At 46.7% G+C, this 26893-nt stretch overlaps 1 protein-coding gene across 2 annotated transcripts in view; it reads left to right on the top strand.

Moving 5' to 3' along the window:
• Positions 1 to 2670: 2670 nt before the first annotated feature.
• Positions 2671 to 26893, top strand: part of samd13 (sterile alpha motif domain containing 13) — a 71191-nt gene continuing 46968 nt past the window's right edge. Inside the window, exons 1-2 of one of the 2 annotated variants that reach the window (XM_073062537.1) lie at positions 2671 to 2798; positions 2934 to 3391. In XM_073062537.1, coding sequence (XP_072918638.1) covers positions 2936 to 3391 — 456 coding nt within the window. In that variant the 5' untranslated portion in view covers positions 2671 to 2798; positions 2934 to 2935. Of the gene's footprint in view, positions 2799 to 2908; positions 3392 to 26893 lie in introns of those variants that run through there. The other variant, XM_073062538.1, reaches the window with a different exon arrangement.

Genomic DNA, 26893 nt, shown 5'->3' with positions numbered 1-26893 from the left:
CATACAACCCCCGAGATTCATTTTCTTGCAGGCATTCACAGTAAGTACAATAAACACAATAGAATCAATGAAATACCACACCCAGCAGGATGGACAACAACCAATACACTAAAGACAACAAACTGCAAATACAAGAAAAAAAGAAATAATAATAAACAACATATATTGAGAACATGAGATGAAGAGTCCTTGAAAGTGAGTCCATAGGTTGTGGGAACAGTTACAACGGGATCCTCGACTTCCTGGCCAACAGACCACAATCAATAAGGATGGGACACAACACCTCTGTCAGAATTATCCTTGGCGCTGGTGCCCCACCAGGCCGATTCCTCAACCCCTATCTCTGTACACTCAGGACTTTATCCCCTGAAATGTAGGAGATTGAGGGGAGATTTGATAGAGGCATACAAAATTATGAGGGGTATTGATAGGGTTAATGCAAGCAGCCTTTTCCCAGGGAGGTTGGGTGAGACTAGAACTAGAGGCCATGGGTTAAGGGTGAAAGCTGAAAAGTTTAAGGTGAAGCTGAGAGGGAACTTCTTCAGAGGGTGAGTGGGGAATGAGCTGCCAGAGGGAGTAATGGATTGGGTTCAACTGAATCATTTCAGAATAGTTTGGGTAGGTACATGGGCGGGAGGGGTATGGAGGGCTATGGTCTGAGTTGCAGGTAGATGAGACGAGGCAGAAGGTTAGGTCGGCATGGATTAGAAAGGCCGAAGGGCCCGTTTCTGCGCTGTAGTGCGGGATGGCTCTAGGAAAGGCACATGAAGGGGAGAGACTCTGAGGGTTATGGGCCGAACGTGGGTTGAGAAATAGCAAGGGGGGGTGGCACAGACCAAAGGGGCCGAGAGGCCTGCTTCCGTGCTGTATGACTCTTCGACTAAGAGGCAGGTAGAACGGAATCCCAGCTAAACAGGCAGAGCCGCCGACACCGAGTCTGTTGGCGCTCGCTCTCCACACCCTGGGTGCCATAGTTCGTAGATCACACCGTGACCACACGCTGGAACTGTGGAAGACACTGCATAAATGCAAGCGGCATTGACAACAATATAACACCAAGTTCTTTCACATCTTGTCCCAGGGATTTTCTTTTAACGCGGGGACTCGGCCCGTTGTAAATAAAATCGAGGCAAGGGCTATTGTTCGGTAGCCGTGACCCGGTCAGAGTTAATGGTGAGGATTTTTACCCCGTGGGCTATTGTAAGCGATAATGGGGCGCCGTGTCTCGGGGATACGCGAGGGCGCAGGTCCCTTTCCGGAGGGTGGGGAGAGGCGCTGATTTTTTTTCGCTCTTGAATGTGGAGCGGGCTGGTGAAGACGGTGTTTTTTTTGTCTGTCAGTGACTGTCCCTCTCTGCACTCCCCCGTGCTTCGCAATCCGCCCACCGGCACCGAGATAGCTACGGCATTGAGCGTGAAAATAATAAAAAAAAGATTTTGAACAAAAACTAGGCAAAAAAGGGGGCAGGTTGTAGGCGAGAGGCGGGCTGTGAAAGTCAGCAAGCAACAGGAGTATGGAGAGAGGGGTAGGGGGATTCTGTGTGTGTGTGAGAGAGAGAGAGGGGGAGAGAGGGGTGTTGCAGAGGTACACAAGAGATGCAAATACCCAGAGGAGGAGAGGGTGGGAGGCGGGATTTACTGGCTCAGGTGCATCGCTCTCGGGGCCGGGCACTAAACCCCTGCGGGAGTTGGCCCTGGTTCCGCGGCCGAGACTGCCGCTGCCGCACGCTGTCCCGGTGATCGCGCCGCGCTTTGTGCGGGCGCGGAGTGATCGTGTGCGGGCGTGCGTGTGTCTTTGCAAGTGTGGGGTGTTGGTATGCGGATCATTAAGGCACGGGAGTGTGGTGTATCGAGGGCGTGGTGATTGTGTCAGTGTGCACGAGTGTGAGTGTGCAAGATCAGACGTGCGTGTGTGTGAACATGAGAGCGCAAAATCAGACCCGCGTTTGAGCGTGGAAGAGCAAATTGTATGGACGCGAGTGTATGATATGAGCGCGCGCGATTGTGACGACGCGGTAGAGTGTTAAGTAAGTGTGCAAGACCGTGTGCGGGGATTTCAGCGTGTGAACGTATGTGTGGGGAAGTTGTTGAGTGTGAACGCACGCCTCAGTGTGTGTGTGGGAATGAGAATTGCGAGTGGTACCATTGTGCGAATAAGTGTGCGTGTAAGTTATGGATGAGTATGTGTTTAAGTGCGTGTTCGTGTAAGTGTGCGCTCGTGTGCATGTGGGTGCGCTGGGTTTTGTGAGTGAGCACGGGTGTGTTTTGTGTGTAAGTGTGCGCCGGTCTTTGTGTGAGTGTGAGTCTGCGTGTGAAGTGTGCACTGGGCTTTGTATGTGCGTGTGAGTGTGCGCGCCGGCTTTGTGTGTGTGTTGGAGCGTGTGCACCGGGCTTTGTGTGCGTGTTTGCACGGGGCTTTGTGTGTCGGTGTGTGCGCGTGAGCACACACCGCTGTCGGGACTCCGCGCCGTCCGTTTATTCCCCGCAAACAGACCTTCCTCAGCGAGTCCGCCCGCACCTTATGCGGGGACATTTGTTTCTGCTAAGTTTTATTCTGCGGCCGCATTGCAAAACCCAGGCGCAGTTGCCAGCGCCGGGCGCTCTTTTCCCCGACATGGGCGCAGTTGGTTGCAATGAAGGATTCTTTTGCCAGGAGAGCCGGTTTGGAATTTTCTCCGCTTTCGGCCGAAGATTTTGCCTAGTGCGCTAGACGGGGGTCGGATACGCAGGCGTACAACTCATCTTCCGCCTTTCTTTATTTTTTTGAGACAGTTATTTTTGAAGAAGAAGAAAAAAAAGGCAAAAATTATAACCCATTCATTTGATTCTTTTTTAATTCGAGAAGCGGCAGATTTATTAATAGATGCATGCCTGTCTTTTTGTTTAAAGTTGTGTGTAATTACCTTTTTTTTTGCTTTTCGTCTCTTGCTGTAGGAATGGAGATTAAATACAAAGAGTGGATTCTGGAAACCATCGACTCTTTGCGGTCCCGCAAAGCCCGGCCCGATGTGGAGCGGATTTGTCGGATGATCGAGCGCAGGCACGGGCTCTCGCCGGCCGAGACCGAGCAGCAACTGGACAAGCTAGTGCGGGCCGAGCTGGTGGTCAAAGTGGCGTACAAGGGATCCAACAGTTACCGCAACGCTGCCAAGTGGTACAAGAGCAAAGCGAGGAAGGGGCCGGAGAGCGGCGGCGGGCTCCCGCAGCAACCCCCGGACACGGGTCGACGGGCGCTGGCCAGCCGGAAAGTCGGCAACGGGAGGCTGCAGCTCGCCCTGAAACGGGAGCTGAGCCGCGGCAGACTCCCGCACGCCGGCTCCCCGCAGCCGCAAGTCAGGGCGGACGGTGCAAAAGTCTCAAGCGCGTCCTGCCGGGCTTTTCCCACGAACAAGGTCGGTGAAATTATTTATTTCCCTTCCCGTGTGCATGTCCCTGCGCGCGTATTGTATTCATTTCCAAAACCACCCTACACACACATACAGCTGCATTTCTTTCTCCGCCACTCTTCTCTCTCCCCCTCCCCTCGATACATCGCAGCCTAGTGACCCGTGCCCCCGGCGCTGAGGCGGCAACCAGATCGTGAGTGGGGGGAAAAGGCAATTCTGTACTCGCGGGGCTCCGGATTTGTTATTTCTGCTGGAAAGAAGGTGCATATTTGCAGTGAATTCAGACCAGTTGCAATAATAACATAGGCACCGCTGGTACGCAAATTTTCCCGTGTCCGGCGTAGCCCTGGGAAAGGGAGGGAGGGACGGGGTGCGTGTTGGCTCGCAACCTGGACCACACGTTTGTCTTCTTAGCGCCCTATTAGCATGCAGATAAACTATCCATCATATTAAAAACTTTTTTAAAGGCGTGTTTGGAGGGACAGGTTGACTAAACTTAAATACAATTGTATTAAGAGATTGCAAACGGTGTCCTTGGACAGGAAACACCACCTTCGAAGCACAGGGTGGTCTCCGTTCACTAGCTTTAAGCCCCCCCACCCTCTTTCTAATTGAGTTCCATTACTACCTAGAGCTTGGTAACTACATCTCCCAGAAACGCTTGCGTACCGGGTTTCTGATATTGCGGGACCATTGAAGATTCAAATATGCATTGAATTGGGTGCACCCGGGTAATTTATATAACGCTAGGTTAGCGGTTTGTAGATTTATTTTCAACGGGAATGCCTCGAGGTTGTTGTTCTGTTTTATATTTGCAACCAAACGTCACTCGGGCAGTGGGAATGCGTTTGAAGCCGTTGCTGTTGCAGTCTAGCCGCCTGCGGCGCTGGGCAGGCTGGGAGTTGTCGTCCTCGTAACGCCAGCGCCGTTGCGCCGAACGGGGACATGGACTACAACTCCCACGCTGCAGTGCGTCCGCACAGGTGCTCTTGATTGACGGCTGGCTTGTCGTGAGGAGCGAGAGGAAAGACCGAAGAAAGAAGATCTGTGGCACTGGGAGAAGGTAGGTATGAGGAGACGGAGGTAGAGGGGCTCCCTGGTAGCGTGGAAGCCGCTACTTCAGTGCAATTCTGTGCATCATAAAAATTGTGCTCGCGTTTTTATAGGTTGCAATTATAGGTCAAAGTTTGTTTAAATCTAATATTTTAACAAGATAACAGTAATTGGGTAGACGTTTCTGCATTGCATCAAATTCTGACATCCAGGTCATGCATAAATTGAGAAATATTACACACAGATAAGGCCTAGGAGCGGGAGTCTGTTGTATTTTTGCTGTATTTTGTGTTGTGCGTACCTGCTTCTAGCATTAACTGCTATCAGTCTTAAGTTAAGCCCCTGTTCCTTCTGTGTTCTTTACCTGCTAAGTTCCAATTGTTTTGTTGTTGAATGCCTGCGGAAATATCCGAAGTTGTTCTTGAATGCACAATGCAGAACCTGGCACTGCATTTTCCATCCATAATATTGTCCTTAAAGGTTGGATAAGTCAGTGTTTGGTGATGCAGGTATATTCTGCACTAACTACGTTTCTAGTGTAGATGTTTGTTTGTTATGTGTGTGTCCTATGATGTAAGTGAGCAGGGTGTTTCCAGGACCATGATTGCTCTTGGCAAAGGTTTCTACAGGAGTGGTTTGCCATTGCCTTCTTCTGGACAGTGTCTTTACCAGACGGGTGACCCCAGCCATTGTCAATACTCTTCAGAGATTGTCTGCCTGGTGTCAGTGGTCACATAACCAGGATTTGTGATGTGCACCAGCTGCTCAGACAACCATCCACCACCCGCTCCCATGGCTTCACGTGACCCTGATTGGGGGTGTTGCTAAGCAGATGCCGCACCTTGCCCAGGGGTGACCTGCAGGCTAGCAGAGAGAAGGAGCACTTTAAATCTCCTTGTGGGCTGAGGGCTATCCCCACCCTGTCACCCCATCTAGTGTTGATGAGCCAGTGTTATTGCAACATGGAAGAACCACTCTCCCCTGCTTTTTTTGTGAATAATTTACAATCATTTTTGGAGGTTTTAATTTTAAAATTTATTTAGAGATGCAACGCAGAATAGTCCCTTCCGGCCCTTCGAGCTGCTCCTCCCAGCAGCCCCTGATTTAACCATAATCATGGGGCCATTTATGATGACAAATTAACCTACTTACTGATCTGTCTTTGGACTGTCAGAGGAAACCCATGCGTTCATAGGGAGGACATAGAGAGATTCCTTACAGATGCCATGGAGATTGAACTTAGAACTCCGCTCTGAGCTGTAATAAGATTGTGCTAGCTGCCATGCTACCATGGCTTACTGTAGGATGTTGAAATATAGAGAGACTTTGCACTTACTGAGACTGACTCATCTCTCCATGTCTGCTGAAACCAGGCAGAGTTGTGAAAGAAAGCATGGATAATTTTAAACTTCCCCCATGGTGTGAGAGTTGTCAGACATCCAGTGCATTTTGAAATAATTTCTCTTCACAGTTCTATTTTTCCGGTCCTGGATATCACTGGAAGAGTTAAGCACTGCTGGCACATTGTTGCAGAGTTGTGTGTATAAAGTATGGTAGTGAGGTCACTCAAGTTGAGTGTGATGTTTTCCTTATTGTTTCATGTAGCACCATGGTCCTGAAAAATATTCTCTCGTTTTTACTGTGTACTGTACCAGCAGTTATGGTCAAAATGACAATAAGAAGTGACTTGACTTAGTGGAAAATGCCTGTGCGTGACTTTGTTTAACACGGGGGGTCTGATACACAGGCAGCCACCACAAGGCCTTTGTCAGATCAGGGTCAGGGTCCAGTGGCATGGAATGCAAGTTAACTAGGAACTCTTCACTGCTGCAGCCTTCATCCACCTTCACTGCCATTGTGATGTGTCATCATCTTCCACCAGCTTCACCATTGAGGTCTTGGTTGGATGGTTCTTCATCTTGAACCCCCCCCCCCCCACCCCCACCTTACCACCGTGGGAGAACCTACCAGGAGCTAAAATCCAGACAGCATTGTTCTCAAGATCTCAGGAACTCAAATGCTTCTCTACCATGACAAGGTGACGATCCTTGGAAAAGACTCATTTTGTACATTAACCAAGTGACCTTAAGCCATGATTTTAAACCAATGGTTTGTAATAGAACCAACCTCACTGTAGACTGGCACCAAGCACAGTCAAAGCATTACCCCCCCTACTTTATCAGTCTTGATAAAATCCATGGATCTTGCATTGTCCTAGTTGGCCCCCTCAGGATGCAGAGCACTGGGACTGACAGCAAGTTATCCCAGGTCCAGGGGGATTGCCTGAGAAGAAGGTAGAGGATTGATGAGGGCAGCAAGTCGAGCATGATGTTCACCTAAGGGGTGGTTTATTGGTGGGTTATGGCGAATTCCCTTAATGTGGAATGCCTATGTGTGACTGTTTGACGTGGAGAGGCTGACGTATGAGCAGCCACCACACAGTCCTGGACAAACTGGGATCAGAGTCCATTGGCATGGTATCAAAGATAAATGGGGACCCTTCACTACTGCAGATTTCCTTTGTCTTCACTGCCATTGTGATGTCTTCATCTTCCATCAGCTCCACCATTGAGGTCTTGGTTAGATCACTCTTTGTCTAGAATTCCACCTCCCCCCCCCCCCCCAACCTTATTACCATGGATAACCCTACCATGAGTTAAATTCCAGATGGTGTCCCTATCGAGATCTCAGGAATTCACAAGACTCTTCATCTAGACATTTTGAGGGACCTAGAATACAAGAGTAAGAATGTAATGCTGAGGCATTAGTCAGATGATGCTTGGAGTATTGTGAGCAGTTTTGGGCCCCTTGTTGAAGAAATGATGTGCTGGCGTTGGTGAGGGCTCAGAGGAGGTTCACGAGAATGATTCCGGGATGAGGAGTGTTCGATGGCTCAGGGCCTTTACTTGCTGGAATGTGGAAGAATGACGGGAGATCACATTGAAAGGCCTAGATGGAGTGAATGTGGAGAGGATGTTTCCTGCAGTGGAGAGTCTAAGACCTGAGGGTACGGCCTCAGAATAGAAGGATGCCCACTAAGGTCAGAGACGGGGGAGAAATTTCTTTAGCCAGAGGGTGGTGAATCTGTGGAATTTATTGCTGTGGGTGACTGTGGAGGCCAAGTCATTGAATATATTCAAAGCAGAGTTTGATAGGTTCTTGCTTAGTCAAGGTGTCAAAGGTTACAGGGAGAAGACAGGAGAATGGGGTTGTGAGGAATAATAGATCAGCCATGATGAAATGGTGGATCAGACTTGATGGGCTGAATGGCCGAATTCTGCTCCTATGTCATATGGGCAAGGTGACAGTACCTGTATACTCAGTTATATGGTCACGGAGGAATACAGTATGAAAACAGCTCTTTGCTCGCCCATGCTAGCTAACAGCCATTTCAGCTAACCTGTTTAGTGAGTTTGGCAAAGTTCGGAAACTGTAAACAATATCAATCTTTCCTTGAACCATTCAAGTAATTTCAGAATCAGGTTTATTATCTCTGACATACAGTATGTTGTGAAATTTGTTCTGTGGTAGCTGTACAGAGAGATACAAGTTACAATAACTAATACTGTATATCCCGTGGATTCTGTTCATTTATTTGGGACACTGTGCTGCTTAATTGGGACAGGAGACTTGCTGAGGTTTCGAGTTAGCTTCAGTTGCATGCACTTTGGCCATTAGACACTACACCATGCTTTGAGCGAACAGTTTTTAAATAGTGTCAGTTGTGTGTGTTTGTGTTCAGAAACTATTTGTCACAATAGTTGGCAAGAAGTAAACAGTAAGACAATTCGAAACTGTTCTACTCATAGTGGTTTCAACTATACAGCCTTGGAGATGCCAGAAATGACCGCGAGTGAAAATGAAACAATTTCACTACTTCAACAGATTAGGACCTACGAAGAAATTGAAGGTTTCAGCAATCGCTTTGAATGTTAAAATAACAATGAAGATTTGAAGGATGCAATTGTTGAAAGCACTGCATGAAGCTAGTCCATTATCCGCACTAGGTGCCTGTGCTGATTTTGTTCATTTACTGTCAAACAAGAGAACGTGGCAGTGTACACTGGATGATTTCCTCTGTTGAAAACTATTAGGAACTAATACAGTTCTACAGTAGTAGTATTAATAGTCTTCTAATTTGTTCTGTGTTTTATTTAAATACATAATTTATTGCCCAGTTAAACAGTAGTTTTCCTTTTTAACAATTAGAAACATAGAAAACCTACAGCACAATACAGGCCCTTCTGCCCACAATGCTGTGCTGACCATGTACTTAGAAAATACATAGGGTTGCCCATAGCCCTCTGTTTTTCTAAGCTCCATGTACCTATCCAAGAGCCTCTTAAAAGACTCTATTATATCTGTATGAAACTTTGGCTATTTAGGACATTCACTTAATTGGACCAAAATGTACTGGTCCTGAAGTGTCCCAATTAATTGGAATCCATTGTGAATAAAAAAATTTAGTGCAAAAGGAGCAAAATAGTGAGATAGTGTTCATGGTTCACTGTCCATTCAGAAATCTGATGGTGGAGGGGAAGAAGCTGTTCCTGAAACATTGAGTGTGTCTCTTCAGGCTCTTCTACCACTTCCTTGATGGTAGCAATGAGAAGAGGACATATCCTGGGTGATGGGGGGGGGGGGGGAAATCCTTCATGATAAGGGCCATGTTTTAAGGCATTAATTTTTGAAGATGCCCGTGATGTTAGGGCGGTTAATGCCCGTGATGGGGCTGACTCAGTTTACGACTCTGCAGCTTTTTCTGATCCTAGTCGGTGGCCCCTTCATAACCAGGTGGTGATGCAACCAGTCAGAATGTTCTCCATGGTACAACTGTAGAAACTTGCTCGCGTCTTCGGTGACAAACCAAACTGCACGATGTTCTGTTTCATGCAAAGAGCAATGATGCTGTCTCATTTTGGCTTTTTATATTTGCAGTTGCTTATTTGGCCAATGGAGTACAGTATCACAGAGCTATACGATATGGAGAAGACCCATCTACCCTAATCCTCCCTGCCTTCATTATTTCCATATCCCTCAGAGTCCTGCTCAGTCAACTACCTATCATAGTCACAGAGCACGACAGCACAGATACAGGCCCTTCAGCCCATCTAGTCCTTACCAGCCTGGTCTTCTTCCAGACATATTTACCTACACCAAGACTGTATCTCTCCAAACCCATCCCTATCTATGTACCTATCCAAACTTATCTTAAATGTTATACTTGAACCCATATCTACCACTTCTGCTGGCAACTGCTTATGAATGAAGAAGTTCCTCCTCGGGTACCCCTTAAATACTTCACTTTTCACCTGTGACTTCGCACCCACCCACTCTGGAAAAAGCCTGTTTGCATTTACTCTATCTATACCCCTCAGAATTTTGTATACCTCTATCAAATCACCTCTCTATCTTCTGTGCTCCAAGTCTTAACTGATTTAACTTTTCCTTATATCTCAGGTCCTCCACACCCAGTAACATCCTTGTAAATTTTCAGTCTTATTGATGTCTTTCCTGTAGTTAAATTCAAAATAAGTTTATTATCGAGGTACATATATGTCACCATGTACAACCATGAGATTCATTGGCTTGCCGGCATACTTGGTAGATCCAATAGCCAGTGAAAGACCACACTCATCAGGGCTGACAACCAGTGTGCAAACGACAACAACTGTGCAAATACAAAAGGAAAAAAAGGAGAAATAATAATAATAATAAATAAGCAATAAATATTGAGAACGTGAGATCAAGAGACCTTGAAGGTGAGTCCATAGGTTGTGGGAACAGTTCAGTGATGGGGTGAATGAAGTTATCCCTTCTGATTCAAGAGGTTGAGGGATAATAGCTGTTCCCAAACCTGCTGGTGTGAGTCCGGAGACTTTTGTACCTTCTTCCTAATGGCAACAGTGAGAGGAGAGCATGTCCTAGGTGGAGGGGGTCGCTGATGATGGATGCTGCTTTCTTATGAGAACACACTGTGTAGATGTGCTCAGTGGTGGGGAGGGATTTACCCGTGATGAACTGGGCTGTACCCACTACTTCTGGTTGGAGTTTCTATTGAAGGGCATTGGTGTTTCCCTACATGCTGTGATGCAGCCAGTCAGTTTACTGTCCACTACATCTATGGAAGTTTATAGCACATCCATAGAATTGCATAAAGAACCAGAATTTCCAGAACCAAAACTGCACACAATACTCCAAAATTTGGCCTCACCAACACCTTGTACAGCGTCAACATCCCATCTCCTGTACTCGGTACTTTGATTTATGGCCAACTAAAGGCTATTTCCTTACAACTCTGTCTACCAGTGATGCTACTTTCAAAAACTTGTTTACCTGTATTCCCTATTCCCTTTGTTCTGTTGCATTCCTCAGTGCCCTGCCGTTCACCATGTAAATCCTACCCTGGTTCGTCCTCCCAAAGTGCAGCACCTCACACTGGTCTGCATTAAATTTCATCTCCCATTTTTCCAGCTGGTCCAGATCCCACTGTGAGCTTTGATAGTCTCCTGCCCACTGCACCCCCAATCTTGGTGCCTGTTTGCACGAATTGTCTTCCTTTGTCCATTGGTTGTTTGTTAGTTTTTGCATTGTTCTCTTTATTTTCCTCTGAATGCTCACAGGAAAATGAATTTCGAAGTAGTATATGGCGATGTATACGTACTTTGATGATAAATTTACTTTGAAATATGCTGATGCAGTTTTTGAGATTATCATCCAAATCGTTACTGTGTTCAGATGCCTCTTAAATTGGGTGGTAGGGTGGAGATGCGTCTCTACCAAAGGAGGTGGAAGGTGCTTCTTCCCTCCGCTATTCTGCAGGTCACCTTTGGGCAAGGTGTAGCACCTGCTTACCCCCCGATCAGGATCACATGAAGTCATGGGAGCAGGTGGTGGATGTCCTAAGTCCTGGTTATATAGGCACTGACGCCAGGCAATCTCTGAAAAGTATTGATAATGGCTGTGGTCAATCCATCTTGTAAAGACACTGCCCAGAAAGCAATGGCAAACCGCTTCTGCAGAGACCGATCACGGTCAGGAGACCACAGTCACCTATGTCATACGACATGACACATAATGATGATGCCTCTGAAATGTTGTTCCTGTCCCGCTTCCACCATCTCTTCTGGCAGCTCATTCGAACTATTCCGTGTGGAAATATTTATCCCCGAGATTCCCTTTAAACCTCCTCCCCTTAAAACCATGTTCTTTAGTTTTAGACCGCTCCCCACCCCCCGCCCCCCCCCCCCCCCAAGGGAAGCAGGCTATAACTGTCTCCTCTATTTATGCCTCTAGAGCAGGGGTTTATGCCATTGACCCCTACCATTAACTGAGGGGTCTGTGAACCCCAGGCTGGGTACCCCTTCTTTAATAGAACACAGTACAGGGACAGCCCCCCCAGTTCACAACGTTGTGCTGAGCCAATTAAATTAGTAATCAAACAGCCAACTCAACTAATCCCTTCTGCCTACACAATATCCATAGCTTTCCATTTTCCTCAGACTCGTGCCTATCTAAACATCTCTTAAGTCTCTCATGTATCTGTCTCTACCACCACCCCCAGTCAGCACATTCCAAGCACCCACCATATCTGTGTTTTTAAAAAACAATCAAACAAACAAACATGTCCTTAACATCTCCTGAAATTACCCCCTCACCTCAAATGCATTGTATTAGACATTTCAGCCGTGGGAGAAAGATGCTGCCTGTCTACTCTACCTATGCCTCTCATAACCTTATAAACCTCTGTTAGATCTCTCTCAGCCTCTGCTGCTCCAGAGAAGGTGGGCCCATTCCAGCCTCTCCTGATAACTCAAGCCGTCCTGCCTGGTGGGGAAGTGTTTGATTATTTGAAATGCAGTAAGGTGATGAGCTCTCTCTGGGATGATGCTCCACACCATCAGGGAGAGAGGGTGCTGTCGTAACACACGGAACAGTACAGTACAGGCCCTTCAGCCCATTATTTTGTGCTGACTGGCTACTAAAATAAAACCTTTACGCTGTCTTAAAAGATTCTTCCCCTGGGTGATTAATCTGATCAACCATTCTTGCTATCTCCCCCACCTCTCTAAGTTCTGCCCCCATCACTGCACTGTAAACAATTCGCACCACTTATTATAATATTGTTTATATTGTAAATACATGCTGGTTTTTATTCTCATTTTGCTTTCACTTCCAGCGTGCTTTTGTATCATTTTTTATAATTGTTTTTTGTTGCATGTCTCACGCTGACCGACACACCACAGCCTGTATTTGGGGAATAAAGCTGATCCTTGATCTTTAAGCTACTGAGGTCAATCGAATCCTTCCTCCCACATATGAGGTCTCTTTCTGTCAGGGCTGACACTGGATGTTGCATCTCAGCTGTCTAAGCCAGGGCAGTACGATACGGATTGCAAGCTGTTGCCCATGTAGCAAGCTCCCCCTCTCCATGCATCTGATGAACCCAAGGGTATGACAGAGACCGATACAGTTTGGCACCAGCGGCATTGTAGGAGTTGCCAGTCAGTGTGAACCCAAAGCAAGATTGCCTTAAGGGACACCAGCTCTGGATTTTTCCCTCAGAGTTTACTCCCGAAGCCCTCCCCACGAGTGGGTGTAGCTGCAAGGCAGCGGAGGTTTGGGATCAGAGTTTTCCTTCTCAGTGATGAACTGCCAACCATGGCTGACGAGCCCCATCTGCCCGGAGAGACTGGATTTAAAGCGCCAGTAACCCGCATTTGCCCCTTCTCCTGTCAGTAGAATGGGTTCTGCCAGGCTTAGTAGCTAAGCCGCACGTGAAGGCCAGGAGCTGGACTTGGTTGTCAGAGGCTATTTGAGATGCATGCTTTTGGAACCATTTAATAAGTAATAGGAGCTTGTCCCTATTACCACCCCTGGCTACAACAGTCCTCCCACATCTCCATCGTTTTTCTATCATGCACGTGTCTACTTAATAGTCAGTTACGTGTCCATAATGTCACTGCTTCTACCAGCACATCCCTGGCAGCGCGTTCAGTCATAAACCAACTCTCTGATTTATTTTAAGCCTGAAATCATTACCATCACATCAAGAGCTGTCTTTATTCCACTGTAATCGGACTCTCGGATAGATCAGTTGCATGAAAAGACGAACTCTTGACCTCACAATCTACCCTGTTGTGGGGAGAAGGCAGGAGGATGGAGTTGAGAGGAAAAATAAATCAGCCGTGATTGAATGGCAGTGTGGACTAGGCCAGATTGCCTAAGTCTGCTGCTGATTCTTGATGTCTGGATGGGAGCTTGTCTACCCATCCTAGTCCCAGCGGGTCACCACGTCAGGTTGGCTGAGTATTCTGACCGGGCATTGGGGCGCCACAGTAACGACACTATTACAGTGCAGGGTGTCTGGTGCTGTCTGTAAGGAGTTTGCACGTTCTCCCTGTGACTGTGTGGGCTTCCTCTCATCGTCCAAAGACGTACCAGTCAGTAGGTTAATTGGTCAATGTAAATTGTCCCGTGATTAGGCCACGGTTAAATAGATGGGTTGCTGGTCAGTGTGGCCCATTGGCTGGAAGGGCCTGGATCGCGCACTCGCTAAATAAAAATAACAGGTCGTATTTAAGGTAGAGAGGAGGGGCTTAAGGGTTACAGGGAAAAAGGGGTTTAAAAAAAATTCAGCCATGATTGAGTGGCAGAGCAGATTCTGGGCTGAATGGCCTAAATACGTACAGTCGGCCCTCCTTATCCGCGGGTTCCGCATGCGCGGATTCAACCAACCGCGAATCAGGAAAACACGGAAGTTCTCTCTCCAGCACTCGTCGTCTGAGCATGTACAGTCTATTTTTTCTTGTCATTATTCCCTAAACAATACAGTATAACAACTATTTACATAGCATTTATATTGTATTAGGTATTATAAGTAATCTAGAAATGACTTAAAGGTGCAGGCAGTCCCCAGGTTATGAATGAATTCCTTTCCTGAGTCCATCTTTAAGTTGGATTTGAAGTCGGAACAGGTACATCCTGTATTATCTAGTCAAACATTTTTCTTAGTGTATAGTACATATTTTACCTTTCTATGCATATAAAACATTTAAGAAACATACGTATTTCAATAATTAAACCACTGCATTGCTTAGTAATAATTGTAGCTTTCATCGGGGCAGGACCTTTCAAATGCTCCATTAAAATTGTTTGTATTGTTGACCGACTGTAGCCTAACGGTTTTCCAATGACCGATGGCGTTTCACCTCTTTCCGATCGCTTTATTACTTCCACCTTACTTTCAATTGTGATCGTGATTATTTTCGTGAACAGAGACACTGCGGATTCAGAGCTGCACCGCCGGGTCCTAATGTCCACCGCACTGAGACAGGTTAAATAAAGTCCGGGGTTCTGCTGGGTCCTAAAGACCACCGCACTGAAGCAGATTAAATAAGGGACTTGAGCATCCGTGCTTTTTTGTATCCGTGGGGGGATCTCAGATCCAATCCCCAGTGGATAAGGAGGGCCGACTGTATTTTGTTCTTATCTGATGGCATTATCTGGGGACAATAAGATGGGTCTGGATAGAATTAGAGTAAAAATGGAAACTTCATGGTCAGCATAGACTCATTGGGCTGAAGGGCTTGCTTTCTTGTCTCACTTGCCCATCCATCAATTGCACGCTTTCTCCATTGGCCTATTTATCCAGAAATACAGACTTGACAGAGTAAGAGAGGATCATGCATAATAATTTTTAATAAACCTGATTAATGCATGATTTAGCACTTTACGGTTTGTCATTTTCTTCAAAATGTAACAATTCTGTCTGGAAGTTTTAATTATAAATACGAGATTCTGCAGTTGCTGGAAATCCAGAGTAGCGCACACAAGATGCTGGAGGAACTCAGCAGGTTGTGCAGCATCTATGGAAAGGAATAAATGAGGGGCCTTGGCCCAAAACATCGACTCATTATTCCACACTTTGGAGACTGCCTGACCTGCTGAGTTTCTCCAGCACTTTTGCATTTATCTACTACCCTTTTGAAATTACTAGTAAAACATGCTCTCACCAGATATTGGCCTTCATTCTAGATGATAGCCTTCCTCACTTCCGACTTAAACATCGATAATGCAACTAGAGGTCATGGGTTAAGGGTGAGAGATGAAAAGTGTAAGAGGAACATGAGGAGTATTTCACTCAGAGGGTCGTGAGTGTGGAATGAGCTGCCAGTGCAAGTGGTGCATGTGAGAGCTTGATATCAATGTTTAAGAAAAGTTTAGATAGGTACAATAGGGGTATGAGGGGCAGTTATCCCAGTACAGGTTGATGGAAATAGGCAGTTAAATTGTTTGGCATAGACTAGATGGGCCAAAGGGCCTTTTTCTGTGCTGTACTTTTCTACGACTCTAATTTCTTCAAATCCATAACATCTAGTTAAATGTTTCAGAACAATCCCTCTTATTATTATTGTTTTGTATTTTCACCAGGAGTTTCACCTGTGCTCTTGTGTGGAATATAAAGAAGCAGAGAGAGTTCCTTGGTGTCCCACCAAGCATTACATCTGTGCCAGAGTCTGATGGACATATTTTGTCATGGTTTTTGTTGAATCTTGCTCTGTGATATGCTGAGGCTTTATAAGTCATTGGTCAGACTGCCATTGGAGTATAGTGAGCAGTTTTGGGGGCCTTGTTTAAGAAAGGATGTGCTGGAATTGGAGGGGCTCTAGAAGAAGTTCAGGAGGGTGATCCCGGGAATGGAGGAGTTAATGTATGAGGAACATTTGATGGCTTTGGGCCTGTTCTTGCTGGAGCTTAGAATGAAGAGAGATCTCATTGAAATCTATTGAATGTTGAAAGGCCTCGATAGAGTGAACGTGGAGAGGATGTTTCCTATGGTGGGGGAGTGTCTAAGACCAGATGGCACAGCCTCAGAATACAAGGCCATCCCTTTAGAACAGAGATGAGGAGGAATTTCCTTAGCCGGAGGGTGGTTAATCTGTCAAATTCATTGCTACGACTGTGGAGGCCAAGTCACTGGGTATATTTAAGGTGGAGGTTGATAGGTTCTTGATTAGTAAGGGCATCAAAGGTTACAGGGAGAAGGCAGGAGAATGGAGTTAAGTGGGATAATAAATCAGCCATGATGGAATGGTGGCAGCAGACTCGGTGGGACAAATGGCTCGTTTCTGCTCCTATCTCTTATGATGAATTTATGACAGTGTTCTTGGTTTGTAGCTATTTGTTTGGTGTAACACATGGGCGTGAAAAATGAAAGTCTCTGTAACTCTACTTTGTGCTGAAAAGATGTAATAATTTCAATAAATTTATCAATAGGTCGATAGGTACATTTAATGTCAGAGAAATGTATACAATATACATCCTGAAATGCTTTTTCTTTGCAGACATCCACGAAAACAGAGGAGTGCCCCAAAGAATGAATGACAGTTAAACGTTAGAAGCCCAAAGCCCCCCCCAGCTCCCCCCCCACACAAGCATCAGCAAGGCAACGACCCCCCCCACCAGCAAAAATCCATCAGCCCCCTCCTCCGAGCACTTAAGCATGCCACAAAGCATTAGTACCCCAAAAACTACTCATTCACCCAGTAATTCGACTTACCACAGGCTCTCTCCCCCTAATAAGGGAAAAAAAGGTATCCTCGGGGAGACATAACAAACAGCTCACTGATTTATGTTGTTAAAAGTCTGTTGCTTTGCTTTTTCTGAGCTCTGCGCACAGAGAATCGACACCAGAAAGGCAGAGCCTCCTCTACACACGACCCCTGGCAGCTAACCTGCTGCTCCCCAATGTTCTGTGTTTTATCATATCTACAATATTAGAAAACATGCAATTAAGGTGAGAAGGGGTACGTTCAAAGGAGATCTGTGGAACACATTTTTTTTTTAACACGGAATGGTGGGTAGGTAAAGTGTAAAAGAGGCGTGAGAGTGGATATCTGACCACTGGAAAACTGCTGGAGAGGTAGCGATGGGGGACAGGAAAATGGCAGGTGAAACAAATAAGCATTTTGCGACAGTCTTCACCGTGGAAGACATTAGCAGTATGGTGGAAGTTCCAGGAGTCAGGGGTCATGAAGTTACCATAACTAGAGAGAAGCTTCTTGGAAAACTGAAAGGTCTGGAGGTAGATATGTCACCTGGACCAGATGGTATACACCCCAGGGTTCTGAAAGATGTGGCTGAAGAGTTTCTGGAGGCATTTGTAATGATCTTTCAAGAATCACTAGATTCTGGAATGGCTCTGGAAGACTGGAAAATTGCAAATGTCACTCCATTCTTCAGAAAGGGAGAGAGGCAGAAGAAAGGAAACTATAGGCCAGTTAGTCTGCCCTCAGTGGTTGGGAAGATGTTGGAGTTGGTTATTAAGGATGAGGTCTCAGGCTACTTGGATGCACGTGATAAAATAGGCTGTAATCAGCGTGGTTTCCTCAAGGGAAAATCTTGTCTGACAAATTTGTTGGAATTCTTTGAAGAAGTAACAAGCAGGATAGACAAAGGAGAATTGGTTAATGTTATGTACTTGGATTTTCAGAAGGCCTCTGACAAGGTGCCACACATGAAATTGCTTAACAAGCTACAAGCCCATGGTATTACAGAAAGATTCTAGCATGGATAAAGCATTGGCTGATTGGCAGGAGGCAGAGAGCGGGAATAAAGGGAACCTTTTCTGACTGACTGCCGGTTATTAGTGGTGTTCCACAGGGTTGGGACCGATACTTTTTACATTATATGTCAGTGATTTGGATGATGGAATTGATGTTTTTGTTGCAAAGTTTGCAGATGATATGAAGACAGGTGGAGGGGCAGGTAATTCTGGGGAAGTAGAGAGATTAGGAGAATGGCCAAAGAAATGGTGGGTGGAATACGGAGCCGTGAAGTGTATGGTCATGCACTTTGGCAGAAGAAATAAAAGGGTTGACTATTTTCTAAATGGAGGAAAAAAAGCAAAAAAAAAACTGAGGCATAAAAGATCTTGGGAGTCCTTGTGCAGAATTCCCTAAAGGTTAGTTTGCAGGTTGAGTCAGTGGTGAGGAAGGCAAATGCAATGTCAGCATTCATTTCAAGAGGACTAGAATATAAAAGCAAGGATGTAGTGTTGAGATTTTATAAAGCACTGATGAGGCCTCATTTGGAGTTTTATGAGCAGATGTGGGTCCCTTGTCTTAGAAAGGATGTGCTGAATCTGGAGAGGGTTCAAAGGAGGTTCACGAAAATGATTTCCAGGATCGAGTGGCTTATCATATGAAGAGCGTTCGATGGCTCTGGGCCCGTATCCACTAGAATTCAGAAGAATGAAGGGTGACCTAATTAAAACATTTCAAATGATAAAAGGCCTTAGTGGAGAGGATGTTTCCTGTGGTGGAAGTCTACGACCAGAGAACGCAACCTCAGAACAGAAGGGCATTTCTTAGAATGGAGATGAGGAGGAATTTTATTTAGCCAGTCAGTGGTGAATCTGTGGAAATCTTTGCCACAGACAGTTGTGGAGGCCGACTTTGTATTTAAGGCAAAGGTTGATAGATCCTGGTACCACGTAGCCCAGTACTACCTGTCTTGGGTTGAGTTGTCAGCGACTCAACTGACACCCCCCCGGTGCACTCAGTTAACCAGGGAGGAGGGTGTACAGGCACCCGGCAGGACTAAAAGCAAAACCTGTCGGAGGGTGGATGAACTCCTTGTGAGTCAACGGCCACTTACTGTCTGTGTGAGGAGTGGCGCGCCACACAGTCTTTCGTTTTGCGCCTTGTAAGGCGTTACGATGACAGACAACTCAGCAAACCCTGTACCTCCAGAGCCGGGAGTGCTCAGGAACTCTGCATGGCGCCCAGACCCCGGCCTAGACAGGCGGTATGAAGATACAACCTCAGACCCCACGGGGAGGGTTGAGTCCGACAAGGGGGCCAAGTGAACTACGCCTCTTTTGCACTGTAAGGAAAAACGATCATCTCAACCTTCAACGCAAACACCATCCGCCTCTTGCCTCGATGCACAGAGTTGGCATCACAGGCAAGCAGGTACGAGATCTCCATCCTGGGGATCCAAGAACACCGTCATGTACACCCAGATGAAGAGATAAGGTTCACAGAGGTAGAGGGGATGCACCTCGTCACCTCGTCCGCATGGAGAGAGCCGACGAGGCGGGGTAGGGCTGGTGTTGAACTGCAAGCTGAAGAAGGCACTGAGGGGCGTAGTCTCAGTCAGTGACAGAATCCTTACTGCGGAATTCGACTGAAACCCGGCGACCTCTGTCATCGTCTGTTACTCCCCGCACAACTGCAGCGAGGAGAAGGAGGTGGAGCCCTTCACGAAGCTGTTACTTCAATACCAGCACATAACTTCCTGGCTGTGCCCGACGATTTTAATGCCCAGGTCGGACAGGAAGATGTTCCATACTCATACCGCGACTTTACCAACAGAAATGGACGATACCTAGTTGATTTCATCCAGGAACACAGTCTCATTGCCGCCAACTCACAGTTCAAGAAGCAAGCTGGTAAACTGTGGACATACGAAAACAGAGCCTCCCTCAACAGGAAACATCTCGACTACATCCTCGTAAGAACAAAATGAATCAACACAGAAGCCTACAGCACCTTCAGCTCGGTCAGTTCTGACCACAGAGTAGTGTCAATGCAAGTGAGACTGAGTCTGCGGCAACCCAAAGCCACAGGTCCCAAGGAGAAAATAGACTGGAAGGCATTCTCCTCACAACCTATTTTTCAAGCCCAGAAATCGCTTCGGCCCACTGGAGAGGGAGGAGGAAGAGACTGCTACCGACTTCTATCAACAGCTCATAGACGCACACACAGATGCAACAAAGAGTCTGCCTACTGTGAACTGGATCAAAGAAAACCGTATCTGAAAACATCCTGACGTCGTCGCAGCAAGAAGTGTGGTCAATGCTTATCATGCCGAACTTAGAAGGAACGAAACAGAAGAGCTAAGAGACAAGTTCGAGACAGCAAAGAAGAATCTCTTTGCCACCTATGACCGACTGAAGGAAGAGGAACTAGCTGAGAGGATTAGAGGGGTAGAGGCTGCTAATGAAGACAAGCAGTATGGAGAAGCATGACGCCTAGTCAACGAGATCGACAGATGGAAGAAGTCCCCAGCAGGTCAAATAAGTGGTAGAACAGCAGAGGACCATGTCCAGACATAGTTTACCCATTTCAAGAACCTGCTGGGAAACCCTTCAACGATCACGGAAGAAGAAGAGGACATACCCACGATACTAACGCAAGTCAACATCGATGACGGCCCATTCACCATTGAGGAACTGAAGAAGGCCAAATATGTACTCAAACAGGGCAGGAGCACTGGACCAGATGGAATACCACCAGATGTCCTGAAGAACTGCGACTTGGACAACATCTTGCTGGACATGTGTAATACGGCACTGATGAAAGGCGACAGACCAGAACAGTGGTCACTCTCAAATGTATCCTTGTCCCCAAGTCTGGATCCCTCACGAAGACAGATAACGACCGCGGTATCAGCTTGACCTGCATCTTAGCAAAGCTATACAATTGGATGATCTTGAACAGGATTCGCACCGCCATTGACCCTAAGCTAAGATTCAATCAGAATGGTTTTCGGCAGAAGCGCTCAACAGTAATGAAATACTTGCTCTCCGTAGAATCATCGAGGAAGTCAAGAAGAACAACCTACCAGCCGTGCTTACTTTCATCGATTTTCACAAAGCTTTTGACTCCATTCACCAAGGTAAAATGCTGAAGATCCTGAAAGCTGACGGAGCACCAGACCATCTACTGAGAGCAATAGAGTCCAGCTATACCGAGACCATGGTGAAAGTTGTATCAGCAGACGGAGAAACAGCAGTGTTCGAGCTCCTAGCTGGTGTGCTGCAAGGAGACACTCTGGCACCCTACGTCTTTATAATCATCCTTGATTACGCTTTACGTCAAGCTACCAAGGATCATGACAAGCTTGGTTTTACCATAAAACCAGGACAAGCCAAAAGGGTCAGACCAGTTATGCTCACAGATCTCGATTTTGCAGATGACATAGTCCTGCTCTCTGACCAGATTGAGGAAGCACAGCAGCTACTGACAAAAGTGGAAATTGAGTGCAATAAAGTTGGACTTCACCTAAACGCTAAAAAGACAGAGTACATGGCATTCAGCTGCGACGAAGGTACTCTCAAGACCGTAAAGAATTATACCATTAAGGAAGTCTTAGACTTCCAAGTACCTCGGGTCAAGAATGATGAATTTGGAGAAGGACATAAAGATACGGAAGGCGCTGGCGTGGAGGGCTGTGAACAACATGAAGGAAATCTGGAGGTTGAACCTGACCAGAGGGCTCAAAAAGAGGATCTTCATAGCAGTCATGGAGTCCATTCTCACGTACGGATGTGAGACGTGGACACTCACCAAGACCATGAGAAAGTCACTAGATGGTTGCTATACACGAATGCTCCGGATGGCTCTTGACGTGAGTTGCAACAGCACATGATGAACGTCGAGCTCTATGACGACCTACCGATGCTCACTACTAAAATCCAGGCGACAAAGACGGCAACTAGCAGGGCACTGTCTACGTCACCCTGAGCTCCCTGCCAGCCTAGTCATCACATGGGAGCCCAAGCATGGGAGGATGAACCCTGGGTCCCCTCCCAAGGTCAACACGCTCCTAGAAGATAGCGACGCGGCTAATATAGATGAATTGATCACACTGATGAGGTAGAGGGAGGAGTGGAGAGTCCGTTATCGTGCCCGACGCCGGACCCCTAGGCCAGAGTCGATGTAGTAGTAGTAGTGATAGATTCTTGATTGGTCAGGGTATGAAGGGAATGGCCAGACTGGTTCATACTGACAGGAAGGTTACAGTAACTCAAATATCCACGCGTTACAACAGTGGTGGGCAGAAGAGCATCTCTGAGCATACAACACACCGAACCTCGAAGTGGATGGGCTACAGCAGCAGAAGAACACAAACATATGCTGGCGGTGATTTTATTAGGTACAGGAGGTACCACACCATGGTTAGTGCAACACCATTACAGCTTGGGGCATCGGAGTTCAGAGTTCAGTTCCGGCGTCCTCTGTGGGCAGGTTTGCATGTTCCTTCCTGTGAACACATGGGTTTTCTCCGGGTGCTCTGGTTTCTTCCCATAGTTCGAAGATGTTGCAATTAGTGGATTAATAGGACAGTTGACAGTGACCAGTGATCAGGCTAGGGTTCCACACAGTATCTCTAAATAAATAAAAATAAATAAATAGATAATGTGACCGCTGAATGTGTGTTCTATATTTAGAAAGGAAAATCGTTGGAAATGGGATAGCAAATGAGAGTGATGGTAACACTCGGACGTTATTGGATACTTGAAAGGGAATCAAGTTAATCTCATTCTCTAAGTTGCAGAAATTCTGTTTGATCGCAATAGTGCGTTGCATAGATTTCCTCTTCCTCTCCTGTTGCCCGCGGTTCTGTAGGTATGTAAATATCCAGGAAGCGTGGGTCACTAGTCTCCTCACGCTGCTGCACATTCACTGACGTGGCTGAGTTGACTTTAACCTCAGCTTCTGATCTTCTGCCCGCACAGTGACCTTTCACCACCCCCGCCTATTGAGAACCCATCTACAAGTGCAAGGTGTTGCACTCTGCACACGATGAGATTAGCTTTCTTTGTCACACGTACATCAAAGCATACTTCGTTTCGATGCTTCTTTCGCGTCAGCGACCAGCACTGTCCCAGGATTTGCTGGGGGGGGGGGCAGCCCACGAGTGTCGCCACGCTTCTGGTGCCAACAATTTTACTAATCCTAACCCAGACTTTCTTGGATTGTGGGAGGAAACCGAAGCACTCAGAGAAAACCCATGCAGTCACAAAGTTGAATGTATGAACTCCCTCAGACAGTCGATAGATTCCTGATTAGTCTAACACTTACCCAAAAGGCTGGTCTATGTCTAGGGGAAAAGGAGATCCAGCCACACACCAACCCACCTCCCGTACACGCAGGTGCTGTGAGAATCGAGTTTATGCCTCGCGCCGCCCACAGTATCAACTTCACACCAAATACCGTTATGAAATACACTTTAAAGAGTTTACTAACATTAACTAAAGAAGTATTAGGCAATACGAGATATATATATACACAAGGAAAGAAAAAAACAAAAGGCGCCAATTTATCAAAGTTCAGTCAGTGTAGTGCACATCGTAGGAGCTCAATCAACGAATCATCTGACAGCCACGTCGTCACCCCTGGGACCACCCCGGTGGTCTTACGAGCAGTCCAGCACACGTCCACCTTCCTCGTCCGTCTTCCTCCCGACTCTCTTAACACCAAAAGCCCGCGAAAACCCCTCCCCCAAGTTCCCAGCCTCACAAAACACAATAACATTCCCCATTGATTAACAAATGAATACAATTACCATATCAGCCATTCTAAAGCGAAACAACGGCGAGAGAAACACTTATCAGACAAAGAAGCATTCCTACTCGTAACAAACCAAAGAAGCCATTTTGAGTAACATACACAGGACATTGTACATTAGTCATGATGTAAAAGTTTTAAGGGGGGAAGGCAGGAGAATGGGGTTCAGAGGGGTAATAAATCAGCCTTGATAAAATAGCGGGACAAACTCGATGGGCTGTATGGCCTAATTGTGCTCCTGTGGCTTTTGGTCTTGTACAAATCCGGAGAACGGGCAACATCCTAATGCGGCAGTGAAGAATATTCACTGCAAAGAGAGAATTTCTGATTCAGCTGCAGTGACAAAATTGCATTTTCTGCAACGGGATAGCACAGTAGTACAGCAATTAGTGCACTATCAATTTATAGTGGCAGTGATTACCAGTCGGGGTTAATTTCTGCCACTGTCATTAAGGACTTTGTACATTCTCCCCGTGGCTGCGTGCTTGAGCTACTGAAGTTGGGTTACTGGTAGTTCAGAAAAAATAAAACTTCTCCTGTGGTAAATTGTGGTAGATTGACACCCCAAACAAGAGGTGAGCCATGGTGAGGCTGAATCGAGGGTTGAGGCAAGTTTGAGATGGAGTGGGTGCGAGTGAATCAGAGAGGAGTTGGTAAGGAGGAGTTTTGGAGCCCGTCCACCTGAACTTGGAGCGGGATTGGGTTGATCTAAGTGCCGAGCTGGTTTGGAAAGGTTGAGTGCGGCTGCGGCCACAGGCTGGGCGGTGAGATCTAGGCCCAGGGCCTATTGCTGGGCAGGGCCTGGGTCCTTGTGTGGAGGATAACCCGGTGTTTAAACACCAGCCCAGAAAGCTGGGTGTGGGGACCGGCGGTGAGGATCAGGCTGATTCTGCAATGTTTCCCTCTCCGTGGCACTGTGAGACTGTTCCGGCTGCTACACACATCGTGTCTGTGAGCTTCGGTGATTTGTCCCGCTGTGTGATGAACTGAGACAGAGGCTATGGGCCTACTCCAGCGTTTCAGATCTATGGACTCAATTTGCTTCTGAATGCTGTTGCTTGCTTTTCTTGTTTGCATGATTTGTGTTTTCCCTTTCTCTCTCTGCACATTGAGTGTTGGTCTTTTTTGACTAAATTGGGCTTCTTGCTTTGTGGCTGCCTGTAAGCAGGCGAATCTCAAGGCTGTATAATTTATACATACTTTGTTAATGAATGCGCCCTGAACTCCCACATTCCAAACACGTACAGGTTGGGGTTAGTGAGCTGTGGACGTGCTGTGTTGACACTTGCAGGCTGCCCTCAGTACAATCCTCGGGCTGTGGTCGTTGACGCAAGCGACACATTTCACTGTATGTTTCAGTGTCCACGTGACGTATATGTTGGAGTCGAAGTGACGTTGGTTCAGTGCCCCTTGTGAAAGGTGCATGGCTGACGAGCAAGGCCCTGCCTGGAGGGATAATGGTGCTTCACTGCTGAGGTCTCTGGAGCAGGCCTGTTACTCTTCGATTCAGCTGCTGGAATTAATTGAACTGATATCATTATTTCATTTTGGTGACACACTCACCTTGAGAGTGCTGAGGCCTGACCGTAGAAAGCAGGTGTGACCCCCCCCCCCCCCTTCCCCACCCACCTCTGAGGTAGGTGTTGGGTGGAGGGGGGAGTTCTGCGTGGATGGGGTGGCCAGTACAGGAAGGAAATAAAGAGCCCAATCATGTGGTGTCGTGACCACAACATTTCTCTCAATGTGAGTAAACAATCTGGCCATTGACTATAGCACACACACACACACACACACACACACACACACACACACACACACACACACACACACACACACACACACACACACACACACACACACACACACACACACACACACACAGTGATTGATAAGTTCGTGGCCTAAGGTAGAAGGAGTCAATTTTAGAAAACCTAGCACATTTATTTTTCAACATAATTCCGTCCTACATTTACACACTTATTCCAGTGGTCATGGAGCATACGGATCTTGGACCTCCAGAAAGTGTCCACAGCAGGAGTGATTGATAAGTTCGTGGCCGAAGGTAGAAGGAGATGAGTTATACAGCTCTCGTTACATGCACATGCAGGTCAACTCTTTGAGTGATTATGCAGAAAGTTTGAAATGAATAACTCATCTCCTTCTACCTTAGGCCACAAACTTATCAATCACTCCCAATGAGTTATTAACTTTAAGCTTGGAGTACTGTGCTCGGTTCTGGTCGCCTCACTACAGGAAGGATGTGGAAACCATAGAGAGGATGCAGAGGAGATTTACAAGGATGTTGCCTGGATTAGGGAGCATGCCTTATGAGAATAGTTTGAGTGAACTCGGCCTTTTCTCCTTGGAGTGACAGAGGATGAGAGGTGACCTGATAGAGGTGTACAAGATGATGAGAGGCATTGATCGTGTGGATAGTCAGAGGCTTTTTTCCAGGGCTGAAATGGCTAGCATGAGAGGGCACGGTTTTAAAGTGCTTGGAAGTAAGTACAGAGGAGATGTCAGGGGTGAGTTTTTTTTACTCAGAGAGTGCTGAGTGCATGGAATGGGCTGCTGGCGACGGTGGTGGAGGCAGATACAATAGGGCCTTTTAAGAGGCTCCTGGATAGGTACATGGAGCTTAGAAAAATAGAGGGCTATGGATAACCCGAGGTAATTTCTAAAGTAAGTACATGTTCGGCACAGCATTGTGGGCCAAAGGGCCTGTATTGTACCATAGGTTTTCTATGTTGTATGTACGGGACAGCTATAAATACATGGGTATCCTTCAGGTGTATGGAAGCTGCAATGAGGACACAAGGAAGGCTGCAACATCCAAATACCTCCAAAGAGTGAGACGGGTCCTAAAAACAGCTGAATGGGAAGAACAAAATCAGAACCGTCAACACATTCGCCATAGCCGTCATCAGATTACCCAGCCGCAAAAGCGTGCTGGCCACGGAACGAACTTGAAGCTGCTGACATCAAGACCCGGAAACTACCCGAAGTTCAATGTCGAGTGACTGTACCACCTGCCGAAATAAAGGAGGACAGGAACTTGGAAGTGTCAAGGCCGCAGTCCTGGAAGAAATGTGAA

This window comes from Hemitrygon akajei, chromosome 12 (genome assembly GCF_048418815.1).
Source record: "Hemitrygon akajei chromosome 12, sHemAka1.3, whole genome shotgun sequence".
In the NCBI taxonomy this organism is placed as follows: Eukaryota; Metazoa; Chordata; class Chondrichthyes; order Myliobatiformes; family Dasyatidae; genus Hemitrygon; species Hemitrygon akajei.
Note: the sequence above shows the minus strand (reverse complement) of the source record. Positions and strands in the feature narration are given on the sequence as shown.